We start from the raw sequence: 15,778 nt of genomic DNA, 5'->3' as shown, positions 1-15,778 counted from the left end.
CATGATAACTCTAAGGAGAAGTCAGAGAAGATTACAAAAGATTGGGAAGAGAGACTGGAAAGGTAATTTACAGTGGAAAAATGGGAGAACATCAAGTGTGAGCCAAAGTCCAGAGGGTTTAGCACTTTTTCTTGGAGGTGTTTGCATAGGTATTTTTGCACACCAAGCAGCCTTCAGAGAATTTTTCCTCAGGCAGATAGCAAATGCTGAAGGTGTGATGCAAAAGAGAGAGTGGTATCAGGGAACGTGTGTGGGTTTTTTGGGGGAGTGTTACTGGTTGACAGGTTATACAAATTTTCTGCAGAGTACTCTATCAGAAATGCTAGGAGATTAAATGACTGTAACTAAGGAAATAATTATTTTGAGCTGGAATACAGTATTTGAATTGCCTATACATAGTAAGACCTTATAATTTTATACTGCTGGTTGCTAAAAAAGCAATTACTAGAAAATGGAAATCAAATTCTAAACCAACTGTAATTGTAAGTACTGAACACTTTAAAGGAAATAACATAACAAGAAGTGGAATCTTTATTAAAGTGAAGGAGCAAATTGAATTTGTGGGAACAATATATTCAAAACAAAATTCAGGAGCAGGTGTGAGGTTTAAGCAAAGGCAAGAACTGAGCAATTTATGCAGTGCTGGGATGAATAATTTTTAAAAGAAAACATATCTATGTGATGTATAATGCAGGAATATAAAAAATGTTCATATAGTTTTCTTTTCTGTTATTGTATGAGTGTCTGTGTCTTAACTTTCATCTTTATCCTCCTTAGACAGGGGCAGTATGTGCTGATCTTAGATTTGCACAGAAACATAGACTATAATCTTGGCCCATAAGGGAACAAGGGCATAACATGGCTAAGCTTGTAGAGGCCTTAGGACCAATAGCCTAGTAACCTCCTATGATCCTGTGAATAGAGGTTTCAGAACACTGAAAAAGTTCACATTGTACATCTGCCAGTTACTTTGTTAATGCCAATATTAAGTGTATTGTCTATTGACAGTGAGTCAGGAGTTCACTGACAGGCCTCCCCACATTACGTAAACTGTTTTTATGACTTCTATACACACTCTTATCTATATACTGTATCTGTATATCTATATCTGTTTATGTATCTATACACACACACACACACACACACACACACACACACACACACACACACACACACACACACATATATATGTATATATATAATATGGGTCTAGGACACATGCTTGACTAGCATGTGTCCAAATCACAAAACACCGAACACACATACACGAAAGAGCTTAACATCAAAAAGCGCTTCCGTGTATGTGTAGTTCAAAAAAAAAAATCTACGTTTCTGCAGGGGGGCTTTGCCCCCCTGAGCCCCCCACACACCCCCTACTTTATCTCACTCTGAGATGACACTACAGTGGGGAAAAGGGAATTTTCCCTTACCTGCACTGTAGTCCGACAGGCACACATACACGGAAGCGCTTGTCGATGTTAAGCGTTTTCGTGTGTGTGTGTGTTCGGTGTTTTATGATTCGGACATATGCTAGTCAAGCATGTGTCTGGATCCTATATATATATATATATATATATATATATATATATATATATATATATATATATATATATATATATATATATATACATATATATATATATATATATATATATATATATATATATATATATATATATTTTTTTATATGTTTTTATGTTCAGTTATTGTTGCTACCAATGTTCCCTTAAGTGGGCTTTTTATATTCTAAATGATGTTAAGTTATATATCCAGGTTCACTCAGAACAGAGTTGCATCCAGCTCACCCAACCCAAATAAACTAATAAATACAGTCAGTAGGTGTGAAATCACTTTTCGTATCTGATATCTAGTTTCATTTCTAACTAAGCACTGTGTGATATAATTTGAGCTGTATGTCTGGTGCTGAGAAACGGTTTGGCATTAGTTGTTAGACATGCACTGGAATTCTCACTGTCCAGCACAATAGTATAAGAAATTTTCATATGAGCAAAAGCAAAAATAAACATTGAAAATAAATGTAACACGACTTCTTAAAATAAGAATAAACCATGTAACTGACCACTTCTTAATTTCTTGTCACTCTCCTATTACTTCATCAACTTGCCCATCACATACTTGATTCATTGAAGTTTTTCCAGTTTCTTTCTTTTTGTTTGCTGAATTATTACAAAGTCCCAACCCCCACAAGTAGTATATAGTACTCGGTAGTTTATTGCCTGATAGCAGTTTGCTTCTTTATGAGCCTGTACCCTGCTGGTTATAATCTTCATACAAGTTGTCAGATGTGCATGTACAGGCAAGCACATATATATGTCTTTTTTCTTGGCTCTCCAGATGTTACTATATAATTTTTATAAAGGACAATAATTTCATGACATCAAACACAGTCTCATTTCTGAAGTAACTTTTAACAGAGACGATTAAGTAGGAATGTTTCATTATGCTGGAGAGATTTGTTTTTAAAGCGTGAAATCTTGCATTACATTTTAAACACCAGAGTCTACAATTACATGTAGCTCCTGCAGAGAGCAGTAATGTGCCATCCCTGACTGTCTGGAAGAAATAATGATTTTATAAGAACAGAACTTAAATTAATACTCTGGCAGACAATTCCTTTCTGTGATGGGAATGCCCCCTCCTACATTTACTCTTTTTTCTTACGTCGCCTCCTATAAAGGGGCTCACACTACGCTTGTACTTCTACATGACTGTACAAGGCACGGTCTTAAGACATGCTGCTTTCAGTGCAGAAATCAGTGCTGCAAAAATTAACATGAATAGCACTTGCCAGGCAAGCTCTGCCTATCTGCAACCTCTGTGGAACAGCGTAAAGAACAATGAAAACTTGCTGAAATCCTGTTTATTCCCTACTGTTTTCTCTTTTTCAGTTAACTTTGTTTTGTGCCTCCCATTCTTTCTGCTTGATATGCTTGGACCTTGCTTCTCATTTTTTCATCGGTATAAAATATGGAAAGATGAGCCTTTTAACCTGGAAGTTTGGTGGCTGTGTCTAAAGAAGATTGTGTGCAACCATGTAGTCTGCGTCTTCCCAACATCCATCCTGTATGGATTTATGAGACCAGCTTATTTACCGGATGAAGCACCTTTCCTTCCAAAACTAATTATGGATGTGGTCTTGGGTCTTCTGCTCTTTGACACTTTCTACTTTTTTGCCCATTTGGGACTTCATGGAGTACCTTGGTTGTACAGGAATGTTCATAGCCTCCACCATGAACAGAGGAAGCCATTTGCTTTGACATCTCAATACTCCAACATGCTGGAAATAATTTTCCTTCATTGTTTTGCTTTAATAGCTACATATATACTGGATTGCCATCCACTGACCGAAATAGTCTTTTTCATTGTGAATATCTGGCTAGCAATTGAAAACCACTGTGGCTATAACTTTCCATGGGCCACACACAGACTGGTACCCCTTGGAATGTTTGGGGGAGCACCATTTCATGACCTTCATCATTGGAGGTTAAAATGCAACTATGCCCCTTACTTTACTCACTGGGACCGCCTTTTTAACACCCTCATTGAATACACTGAAGACAAGCAAAATTTTGGTAAAACTGGGTACTGAAATGAACACGTAAATTTACCTGCAAAATAATGGGAAATGCTTTTTATAAAAATTCCATACCAGTTTGAGTGACAAGAGAATGGGAGAGAATACCCTTAGGAAAGTCCCTTTCTCAGCTCATTAAAGTTAAGTAGAACATTTTTGTGATATGCTGGCACTGTGCTTGGTGCATTCCCAAGAACAACTGTATCATTATACCTTTCACGTGTTTTGTGATGGTGTTTAGTGTTTGTGCTTTTATTAGCATGCAAGTGATAAAACTATGGTCTGTTATCTAAAGACATGTTACAACTGAGAGGGGCAGATAATATTTTAGGATTTAGTGGTGCCTGTTGTCAGGTAATTTGAAGGATGCTTGAACATAATGAGAAATCTAGACAGATGTTGATTCTTTGGTGATATAGACAGAAGTTTTTTTTTTTCTTTTTACTAAGCATGCACTAAACAGCAAGCTGTACAGAAGAGCAATGTAATATTCTGTTTCATGTCCAGGGGAATTAAATGGGTATATGAAGACAGTTTCCTTACTTTAATCACATCTTTAAACAAACACCTCAGAAAGATTCCTGTTCTAATATAAAGACGTGCTGCTTTTTTGTATTTTATGTAAATATAAACATTTGATTTAAATGTTTTTGTAAATCATTGTTTAAACTATATTAAATGAAAATAATTTGTCGTGTATATCTATTATGCAATGTCAGAATATGTTATGTCTTGTCAAGAGATCCACATATGACTTTACTAGGTATATATATTTTTTATTTTATTTTACATTTATCTGGATGGTACACTGATCACAACTGACCATTTGTAGGTACTGCCCAGAAGTATCATCTGTCTGTCTGTTGCTGTGTTTCAACTATCAAAGTGTTAGCAAATTAATTTTGCTTATGTAAATGTGTAGGGCTTACTAGGTGCATATGCCTACATTGGAGGGTAACATGAGGACAGAGAAAGACAAAATAGTTTGCAGATTGTCACATAGTACTTGCTCTAGAAGCTTTGTGAAAGAATCCAACATGGGTTTGTGGGGAGGATGCTTAATCATTTACAACTTATTAGTTTTCCCTTATAGGATATACTGTTAAGCCAATTTTTTTTTTGTGAATAAAAGTTTTTGCAGGTTAATTTTCTGAACAGGAAACAAACGTGCTGTCATCAAGATTAAACATGGGTTCACATCAAAGATTTTTTCAATCCCTGGATAGCTGGCAGTATGTTACCTTTTTAGATGTTAATAGTTTGTGAACTAGAAATCTTCAAATATTTAGACTATTTAAATAATAAAGAAATCATGACATTCTTTATGAAGTGTGATAGACATTCATCTCTACTCTCATTTAAAATATTTCACTACCTTCCACATTGCACTGCAAAGGAACATTTTCAATGGATTTGAATTATGAGAAATAGACTTTATCGGCTCTTCCTGAATTCTCTTCAACTGATGTCACAAAGGATCATTCAAATAATGGCACCAATCTTACACAAACTGATGATAAAGTTGTAATTCAGTGCAGTGCTGAGAAAGAAAAGTACAGGGCACAGCGGAGGCAACATGCCTTATTTCAGGATACCTAGCAATACAGGAAGCAGCAATACTGTCCTTTTGGGCAGAGTCAGATACACAGCCAGCAGGGTTTAGCCTAACAGTGGTCAGAGGTGTTTAAAAGGTCACTGTTTTCTTTTGACCACTGTCTGAAAGTTATAGCTCATTCAGAATAATATACAACCAGTTTAACTTAGGCTTCTTTTCAGTGTATACGTGTGTGTGAAAGGGAAAAATATTCTACCTCTTACTTTCCTTATGTACTTTATTTCCATACATGGCTTGACTGGGTCCCTATCACAAGTTCGAAACTTAAAACATTGAAATTCCTGAGGGTGGAATAGCATAGATGTTTATTGTGCGGCATCACTGTCTAATGGAGATTGGGGGTTTGCTGCTTCTCCACTGTAGTATAATCTTGCAGTTTGCATATTTAATTAGCAGGGGGTGTGGGGTGTAGAGGGGGTTTGCCCCTCTGCAAAAAAGGAGGTGTTATGTTTTTGTGTCTTTTTCAAGCTTCTGGGATTTCAGTGCCCCAGCTCGATCCTTTAAGTTTCAAGCTTGTGACAGGGACTCAGCTCTGTAGTCCTCATACATGCAGTTTTGAGGTGCTGTCAATCTTTTTTTCAACTCCGCCCATTTACTCTTCTTCCTGAGTGTTTTCTTGAACTCTTGTGCTTTCTCTTCAGTTAACTTCCAGGTCATCAGAAAAATCTCTGTTGACCTTGAGCCATCTCTAACCACTTCTCACAGCTGATTGTGGCAACCATTGGTTTATGTTGTGAGCTGACTGTTTCACCGTAGATGACTTTATAGTCACTGATTCTACCCCAGTTACCTTTCCTTACAAGGAGGAAGTCTACCTGAGTTGCATGTTGGACACTCTTGTATTTGATTTAGTGACTGTCTCTCTTACTTAACCAACCCTTCAATCCATTTGCCAGACAGAAGTATAGAAAGTCCTCTCCTTTGTTGCTGCTGTTCCACACATGTGGACCTAGGCGGTACTCGTATCCTGTTCTGTCTGTCCTGAAATGTGTATTCAGGTCATCCATTATCAATAGCAACTCATGTTATCCTGTTTTATCTAGTAGGTCCTGCAACTGCTGCCTGAATGGACAGTTTTCCTCACTGTCACAACCCTGCTGTGAGGCAGGTTATGACAGGGTTTCAACTTGTCAGCATGGAGACTAAATATTAACTATATAATTCAAAGATATTTGCATTCATTTATTCTCTGATTTCAGCATTTTGTAAAAGCCAGAACCTTTTGTGACATAGACTGATTGCTAGACAAAAGAAATAATCTTTAAATGGGTACCAGCCCAATGCAGATCCAACACACTCACTCACTTTCTCAGGAATGAAACATTAAATGCAACTGTGCACGTGTGTGTGTGTGTCTCTCTCTCTCTTTCTCTCTCTCTCTATATAATGAAACATTAAATGCAACTGTGCACGTGTGTGTGTGTCTCTCTCTCTCTCTCTCTCTATATATATATATATATATATATATATATATATATATATATAGAGAGAGAGAGAGAGAGAGAAAGATATAAATACCATTGGAACAGTATGCCCTTTCCACGGTTTTATGACATGTCAGAGATAGAATATTTAAGTAGCAGGGCTAGTGGGGGTGCTGGAGAGCTGCCTACCAGCAAAAAAAGAGAAGTTTGATGTGCATGGTTCTAGGTTCTGCCTCGGAGCATGTCCACTAGTGTTTAATTTTTTTTCTTACCTTTTTCAGTCAATGTTTCACTTGTCAATTGACTGAAGTTTAGACTTACTTCATTAGCTCTCTATTTTTTTTTGTGTGTGTGTATGTGTATTTTATATATATATATATGGGTTCATGTCTATCGATCGACAACTCTCTATATCGACATCCACTTCACCGACATCTGAAATACTCGACACTGCAAATCACGGACATTTAACAGGTAAGAGATTTAAATTTAGCTAATCATGCCTACCAGACATGCATAACACTGCCATACTTATTAAAACATGGTAGGCATGATCAGCGAATTTAAATCTCTTACCTGTTAAATGTCAGTGATTTGCGGTGTCGAGTATTTCAGATGTCGGTGAAGTGGATGTCGATATAGTGAGTTGTCGATCGATAGGCATGAACCCATATATATATATATATATATATATATATATATATATATAGATATATAATCATCTATATTTTCAGTGGCGGCCCAGGGAGAAAATATATATATATATATATATATATTTATTGGATATACTGTATAATATCTGTGGTTGGGCTAGCCATTTGGCCATGTAAACCTTGGCTCTAGATGATTGTCTTTGCTAAAGTAACAGGACTCCATGTGCAAAAATGGGGAAAAAGGGCTTGTGGACAGATGGAAATATATATATATGTGTGTGTGTGTGTGTGTGTGTGTGTGTGTATATATATATATATATATATATATATATATATATATATATATATATATATATATATAATTTCTACATTGTGATTTGTTGAAAGGAAGAAAACCCTTTAGTATAGCTCTCGCTTACATGTGTGTTGATTTCCACAAGTTACAAGAGCACCAGAGGAGAAAGGCAACACAGTCCTTGCTGGAAAATGGATTTTATTGCCACCAAAACGACTGAAACACAAAAATAGATCCAAGACAGTCACAAAGCACAAACGCTATGTCTCCACACCTGCGTTTTCGTTTAAGACACTTCTTCAGATGCAATACAACACATCCAATCCATCCTTGCTTTTAAATACAATCAATTAATTTGAATTAACCAATTAATTAGTCACACTTGAAATACATCATTTGATAGCAACTAACTATTCCTTCATGATTAAAAACTTTTAAAAACTCATAATTTCAAACTGAACAAACACATTATTATTAAAACTTACTATAAAACCATAAAAAATCTCTGTTCATTATAAATAGTACCTATTACAATAAAAATCATTCATAGATAACTAAATTAAATAAAATAATAATACATATCTGCCTACATCTTGTCTAATTTGTTAGTCGACATACTCCCTCTAATGGTAAAATAAGGATGTTGCACAAATCACTGCCTTTACCCTATTAAATTAGAATTATAACTTCCTACGTTATTAAATACTTCATATCAAGCTACCACTTCATATATTACTTTATCAAAATAATATAGATCTTATTTAATAAATTAATATTACCAAACAGTATTAGGGCTGGATACCCTAAATTCAAAAAGAAAAAGGTAAAACCACGGAACACTTTAAATGAACTGGCCATTTGTTTTAAAAATTGACATACCACTCAAAGCTTAGCTGCCCTCAATTTTAGTATTGGCAACAAAGACACAATATTATTAAGGCCTGGTTGATTGTACGATTCCAACTGGAGTTGCCATAACAATTCTTTATATTCGATAGTGTCCTCCCAAGGCCCCCCTCGAATGTCTTTCTTAACCACTTCTAAAACAAAAAAATTAAATTCTGCATCCAAACATTTTATTTTATGTCTAAACAGAGCATTATTGGAACAACCAGTTCTAATATCATAATTATGCTCATATATCCGATTTTTCAGTTTACGTTCGGATTTCCCCACATAAAAAGCTTGGCATTTTTTTACAAATGCTCAAATAAATAATTCCACTTGTGTAGCAATTTGCATATTCAGTACTCCTAACCAATATGTCCCTACTCTGTATATGGACTGCATCACGAGCATAAATAAACGAGCATTGTGGGCAACTTCCACATTTGAATGTTCCTATTCTGCCCTTTTTTCTAATTTGGCCCCTCCCCTTAGTTTCAAAATAATTTTTAAGGTTCTTGCCCTTCCTATAAGTACATTTCAATGGGTGTTCAAAAAGGCAATTCAGATCCGACAGCTCACCAAATTTCTGCCATTCAGCTTTTATTAGGTTGGAAATAAATTTTGCTTCACCATTATAATCCAAAACCAGGTTACTTGCACCATCAAACTCATCTACCTGACTCAATACTTTCATTGGTTCATCCATCCCTAAAATTGGGTAATATTTATTTTCTCTACCATACACCACCTCTTTTTCTACTTCTAATACTAGGGCATCAGGGTAGCCTCTCTCTAGAAACATAATGTGTAACTTCTCACATTCTTCATAAAAATCTTCATTCCTAGAGCACATTCTGCTAGCCCTCACATACTGCCCTTTTATTATTCCTTTTTTATGGTGGTGTGGATGTGCACTAGAATAGGCCAGGTAAGAATTAGAGTAGTTATCTTTTCTATAGACCTTCGAGAAAAACTTTCCATTCTCCTTCCCTACATAGATATCTAAGTATTGTAAGCATTCTTGATTCTTATTATAAGTGAAGGTGAGAAAGCTAGTAGTACCAGATAAATAATCAAAAAAAGCTAGAAATTCGATCTCAGTACCAACCCATAACAGACATATATCATCCAGGTAGCGCTTATATAATCTCCAACACTTTTTAAACGTGGAATTGAGAACAAACTTCTGTTCCCATATATCCAGGATAATATTAGCATAAGTGGGTGCACATCGTGCACCCATAGCAACTCCCTGGATCTGCCTGAAAAACTCCCCCTCATAATGTATAAAATTATTAGCCAATACTAAATCCATAAGAGTCAGAATCAAGCGGAAATCATTTTGAGAAAATTTTCCATACTCTACCAAGGCTTCTTCGAACAATTCCATACCTTCCTTATGAGGTATGGACGAAAATAAGTCAATTATATCTAAAGTTATGAACATTAAATTTTCATCAAAAAGCTCTTCCTTCAAGTTCCTTAAAAGGTCCCAGGAGCCCTTGACTATACCTGGCCCTACCTTCAAGATTTCTTTAAGTTTAACATCCAGCCATTTAGCAATAGGGGCTGTCACTGAACCTTCAGAGGCAACAATCGGTCTCATTGGTGGATTAATAATATTTTTATGGACCTTCGGCACTCCAAATATAACAGGTACTTTTGGTTTATCCACAGACAAATACCTAAAAGTATTAACATCAATAGATCCCTCCAAAAGCAGATCATTGAGCACAACCCCCACTTTTTGGTTGCCTATATTAATCTCATTCAATGATGACCTCCTATATCTATCTTCGTTCTGCAATAGTTCCAACATTTTTGATTCATAAACTATCTGGTCCATCATGACAGTGCCCCCACCCTTATCTGGTTTTGAAATCCTAATATTCTTATCTCCTGCTAATTGTTGCAATAACTTGTTTTCTTCCTTTGTAAGGTTAGGGTTTACCCTTCTGTTAGATAGTTCATTTCTAATTCTCTTCTCCACTAAGTTCTCAAAATTTTTTAACTGTTGGTTTATAGGAGGGTTATAAATACTTCTTTTTCTTAGATTATTAACACCTGTTCCTATACTATTTCCATTCTGCCCCTGAAACATAAGTTCAAAATTCTTCTTTCGAATAAACAATTTTAAATCAATAAGAACTTTACTTACATCAGCTTTTTTATTTGGTACAAATTTTAGGCCCTTTGTAAACAACCGGAAAAAGACTTCATTAACCTCCAGGGCACTATAAGTGTATATATTATAACCATTCATTTTACATACTATCCCTTCCTTCATCAATCCACAATTCTGGAGCACAACATTTACCACACCATCCATCTCAACTACCACTTCTGGTTGTTCCTGTTGTAATTCCTGTGTTGATTTCCAATTATATAACATCATCAGCATTCTAGTGCAAGTGGTATCACTAAGCTGTATATAGTACACCAGTATATTTTACTGTTACAATGTTTATGCTGATGCCTGGTACCTCAGTATGAACAGTATATCAGCATAGTTTCTTTCTATAAGAAAATGTACCTGTCTATTGTGCATCATCAAATCTTTACATAGTTTTTGCCATTGTTCTTTTCTGAAAGTTTAAACTACTGTTTTTCTGTTAACTATTTATTACCCAGGGCTTTTCTCCCTGGGTCTCCTCTGAAAATAGTCAACAATCCATTTAAATATCCTGGAAATAAAAACATGAATAAAATGGCTAGAGGTAGCTAGCATTACTAGATGGAGGGTTAATACTCTGTGAATTACCTTACTAGACTACTGGTTTTCAACAGAACATCACATATGTTTATCACTTAATTTGCATTAACACTAATGTGGACTAGGCGTTTACAGGAGCATGCCATTTGAATTGAAGAGGAAATGAACTTCCAGTAATTCACTAACACGAGACTAATCTATTGGGGTGGGGGTTAAAGATGAGCATCTCATCATCTTGATTCTCTTGGTGTTCACCCCTAACAGTTCTGCACTGTACAGTATCAATCATTTCACATACGTACATATAATTCTCAAACCTGCTCTCACTTACAGGGAACATGACAAGAACCTTGTGCAGCATAAAACTGGAAATTGGGGTATTCCTACTAACCAGAGCACTTCTGAGCAATGAGTCTCATTTCTTTTCACCTGTTTTCTCAAATTATAATCTGTCCTTCATAGCAGATGAATCTTGACCTGTAATGTGACTGTTTGGTTTATGCTTATGGTAATGACTTCAATGCGGAATTGTTCACTGAAGCTCTGTACATGACAGTAGGTACATTGAGGCTGTTATAGCTACCAGATGGAAGCAAAAAAAAAAAAAAACACCCTGAAGGAATCCCAAATTAAAGAGATCATACAACAAAAGGAAAAAGTCTTAACTAAAATTACGAAGTGTAACACCCAAAAATAGACAGCTAAGATGGATAATTTAGTCCAAGAAAGCCAATTTCAAGGTAAAGATAGCTTCCCAGGCCAAAGGCAACCTTTTTTAATTGTGACTGAAACCTTGAAGGCAGCATACACTAGTGTGCAGAACTGGTTGTGAGTGGAGTCCCATTCATGGAGCCAGGTGAAATAGCAAATACACTGGCTGACAAAGTCAGCTCCAACTTCACCCCTAACTCATCCCCAGACACTCCTCAGGAAATACTTTCAAATGTAGGCCCTCCAACTATAAACAGGGAATAGGTCCTGGCTGCACTTTCTAAGGCCAAAAACATAGCCTCAGTGGTTCCCAATAATAGCCCAGGATGCCTCCTGAATGGCCTGATGTATGCTCTATGAAGACCACTGGAGTCACTATTCATCTACAGTCTCAGAACAGGCTTTATGCATTGGGAATGGAAGACTACACAATCATCCCTCTACATAGGGACAGGCCATCAATGTATCAATGGATCCTGGGAACTGCAGACCTATTAGTCTGACTAGTCTCATATACAAAGACATGGAATGAATTGTCATGGAAATTATTAACAATGACATAGGAAACCTATGGACACTGGACCCAACCTAGTTTGGCTTTGTTAAAGGTAGGTCATGCCTACTAAACCTAGTGAAACTCTTTGAGAAGGTCACCAAGGCAATGGATGAAGGAAAAACAGTGCATACTGCCCATCTTGACCTGGCTAAGGCATTTGATACAATACCCCACTCAGACATTGCAAACAAACTCACAGAATTTGGCATAAACCCCTATATAACATGCTGGATAGCCAGCTGGCTCACAGATAGGACCCATGAACTTTGGATTTGTGAGACCACCACCACAAAGAGGTCAATTACCAGTTAAGTACCCCAGGGATCAGTGCTGGACCTGCTGCTCTACTTATTAGAAGTCAAGGCCAATGTAAAAGGCCTCTCGCTGACCAAGATTGCAGATGATTGCAAACCAGGAAATGTCTTAGAATCCAGCCAAGATTACAACGTCTTACTGGAAGGTCTAACACAAACAAATGACTGGTGCCAAAGACATGGCTTAAAAGTCAACACCAAGAAACACATAATAATACCTTTTGAGAAGTCATCTACTCTGGAAAACTATATATACTACCAATATGTCATTGAATAAATGAGGTAGCTTATTCAGTACTGGTCCATCTATGATGCAGGTTAAAACATTACAAGTAGGTGATTCATGTAGCTTTTGATCATAACATAGTAGTACCTTATCACACTTCAGCATTTCTGTACATTTACTGAAAGCAATTTGATAAAGTCATTTTCAATTCCTGTTGCAATTAATCGACCCCAAAATGCACATATATGAAGAAGTTTCAGGCATGTGTGTAGGGGTGGGGTGGGGGGAGATGCCTTATGAGTGGTTTTCACCTAGCCAATGCATATCCCATATGTAATTTGCAATTTATCAAATTTGCCTTTGAATTTTTTTAAACCTCAATCCATGGTTTTGTAAAATTTGCAGCACTGTACATGCTACTGAGATGATCAATTTGTCTTTCTCATAATCAGCAAGTCATCCAATACGTCTGCATTCAAAACTAGATGGCACATACTTCAACAATAATGGCAGTCTTCTGTTAGATCTAGTTGCACCATTCTTCACGGGCCATCATCTCTTCCACTTGAGAAAGAGGATTTGTCTCTATGCTTGCAACCTGATTTACAGTTAATCATCACAGAGATGAATGGCATTTTCATTTCTGTACAGGCAGAACTTTCAAAACTGACCATTCACTGTGCAAAACATAGATATGCACAGGCACATTTAGAGGGGGTGCTAGGTGTGTTATAGCCCCCCAGCAGTGTTTATATTAAGTAATCAGCCAACAGCTCATAGCATAGCTTTGGGTCAGGGTTTTCCATGTTACTGTTTCATCTGTAAACTTCACTTGCAGGAAAGCTCTTTTGTCATGGTTGACCTTTTACATTACGAAAGCAGCCCATCTGGAGGCATGAAATGTTGACATTAGAGAAATCAGCAGATAAGCAGTTCAAGATTTTGTAATTTGAATCTCAGTTGAAGAAATTCTGAAAAGTAGTCCGAGCCTCCCATTTGTAACAGCAAAACATGACAATCTCCCAGGATTTTGTTTCAGCTGGGGAAAATAAATAATTTGTTGCCACTCCAAATAATGCTAGGTCTATACCAAATAACTAGACCCAAAATAAAATAAAAGTTGCACATTAAATTAATATTATGTTAATGCTATTACTTTCATCTCTATCTGATGATATAATATTTTTTTTCTTTTTAACATGAAGACGTCTCTGAAGGAAATGCACATTTATATATAAAAATGATGAATCGTGTAACAATATGTTGTGGGTCTCTGATTTCATTTACGTCTCTTCAGTTTCAAGACCGCAGTAAACAGGATGACCTTATATAAACATGATCAGACTATAATGTGTCCATCCAGTTTGCATGAACTTCAGACTCAGAATTGTGACAGATGAGGTCATGCATCATGTTAATATAATGTTACCCTATTGCCTGAAAGGCATGGTGGCAGAACTGGATTCTGTATTTGGTTTGCACCAAACTCTTCATTGTGGGCAAAGCCACTGATTTACATTTACTAAATAATTAAGACTCAGTTTCATTAGATGAAATTCTGAGTTATTCTGGTTTCCAGTCAGCACTGTTATTCTGTTTGTAATTTCTGTAGTTTATACAAATCGATCAAAAGCATATTTTTTGTGTCTGTAACAGATTAAAAGCAGATTTTAAAAATGGAACACCAAGTTAAGAAAACTAGCAGGAGAAATTCTAGTTTTGTTGAAAGAGTAACCAAGTCTAAGATCCCAGTTTCTATAAATTCCTTTGTTTTTTAATAAGTATCAATTTTAGAATTGTACAGGATTCTGGTGGAAAATGGAAAAAGAGTGGCTTTGGGTATGAATTCACACACACACACACACACACACACACACACACACACACACACACTGAATCGACAGCCCAAATTTATTTTGTAAAAGGTTGCAGGACGGACAATAGGGTAAGATTATACTAAAGTGTCTTCGTTACTAGGAGAAATCACTGTTGTAAAACGTGTGCAAAATCACATTTCTACACCTTGTTGAGTGCAAACTGGACATGATATTGAACCTGTTAGTCATTTTTTTTTCCATCGGAAATTACTGGCATTGTAGTTCCTCAGTGCACACTGGCAACAATTTACTTGTTTTCACAAATCTTCTCTCTCTCTCTGTTGGTGCATCTGTTGAATTAGTATATATAAGTTCATTGTGTCTGGGGGGTGCTGTCCTCCATGCATGCATTGAAGGGAGATGCCCCCTTTCAAAAAATGCTGACATTTAAGTTTTTCTTTAGGTTAAATACATGACCATTTGTGTTTGGCAAGTTAGTTCCTCTCTAAGTATTAAACTGGAGTCATAGTGGAAGCATATAAACCCCCCAAATAACATTTAGACTATCAAGCATTAAAACTCATCCTGTAGTAGCAGCAAACATAAAAAAAAAAAGAAAATTATACTTTCATTAAGTTATTATCCACAAGGATATATGCAGATACATTCCTTTACTTGGGCGATTACATTTTCTTCTTAGAATCCCTCAGAAATGTTGACTTACTGAGTCCAGAATACCTCCAAGTGTCTAACCTTGTGCCCACAACACAGACTTGTGCATAACTTGCTCAGAAATAGGCTTGTACAGTTGAAAATTCTTATAGTGATAGAAGACAGCATTTAAAATTATTAATACATTTGCCAGGGCAACACAGAAGTGTAGCTAAGTATTTTTACACCTGGTGCCATCCACCTATCTGGTGTCCCCCTCCAACTTTTAGTAAAATGATTGCTGCATTTTTCAATGCTGT

At 36.3% G+C, this 15,778-nt stretch overlaps 1 protein-coding gene across 1 annotated transcript; it reads left to right on the top strand.

The window, feature by feature from the left end:
• Positions 1–2,716: 2,716 nt before the first annotated feature.
• Positions 2,717–5,387, top strand: LOC122811303 (cholesterol 25-hydroxylase-like protein). Its single transcript, XM_044083064.1, has one exon. It carries the CDS (start codon positions 2,726–2,728, stop codon positions 3,608–3,610), a length of 885 nt encoding a protein of 294 aa, XP_043938999.1. The 5' UTR covers positions 2,717–2,725; the 3' UTR covers positions 3,611–5,387.
• Positions 5,388–15,778: the final 10,391 nt, after the last annotated feature.

Source organism: Protopterus annectens, chromosome 9.part0, assembly GCF_019279795.1.
Source record: "Protopterus annectens isolate FY-2018-M chromosome 9.part0, PAN1.0, whole genome shotgun sequence".
NCBI lineage: Eukaryota > Metazoa > Chordata > Ceratodontiformes > Protopteridae > Protopterus > Protopterus annectens.
This window is presented reverse-complemented; position numbering and strand designations above follow the sequence as displayed.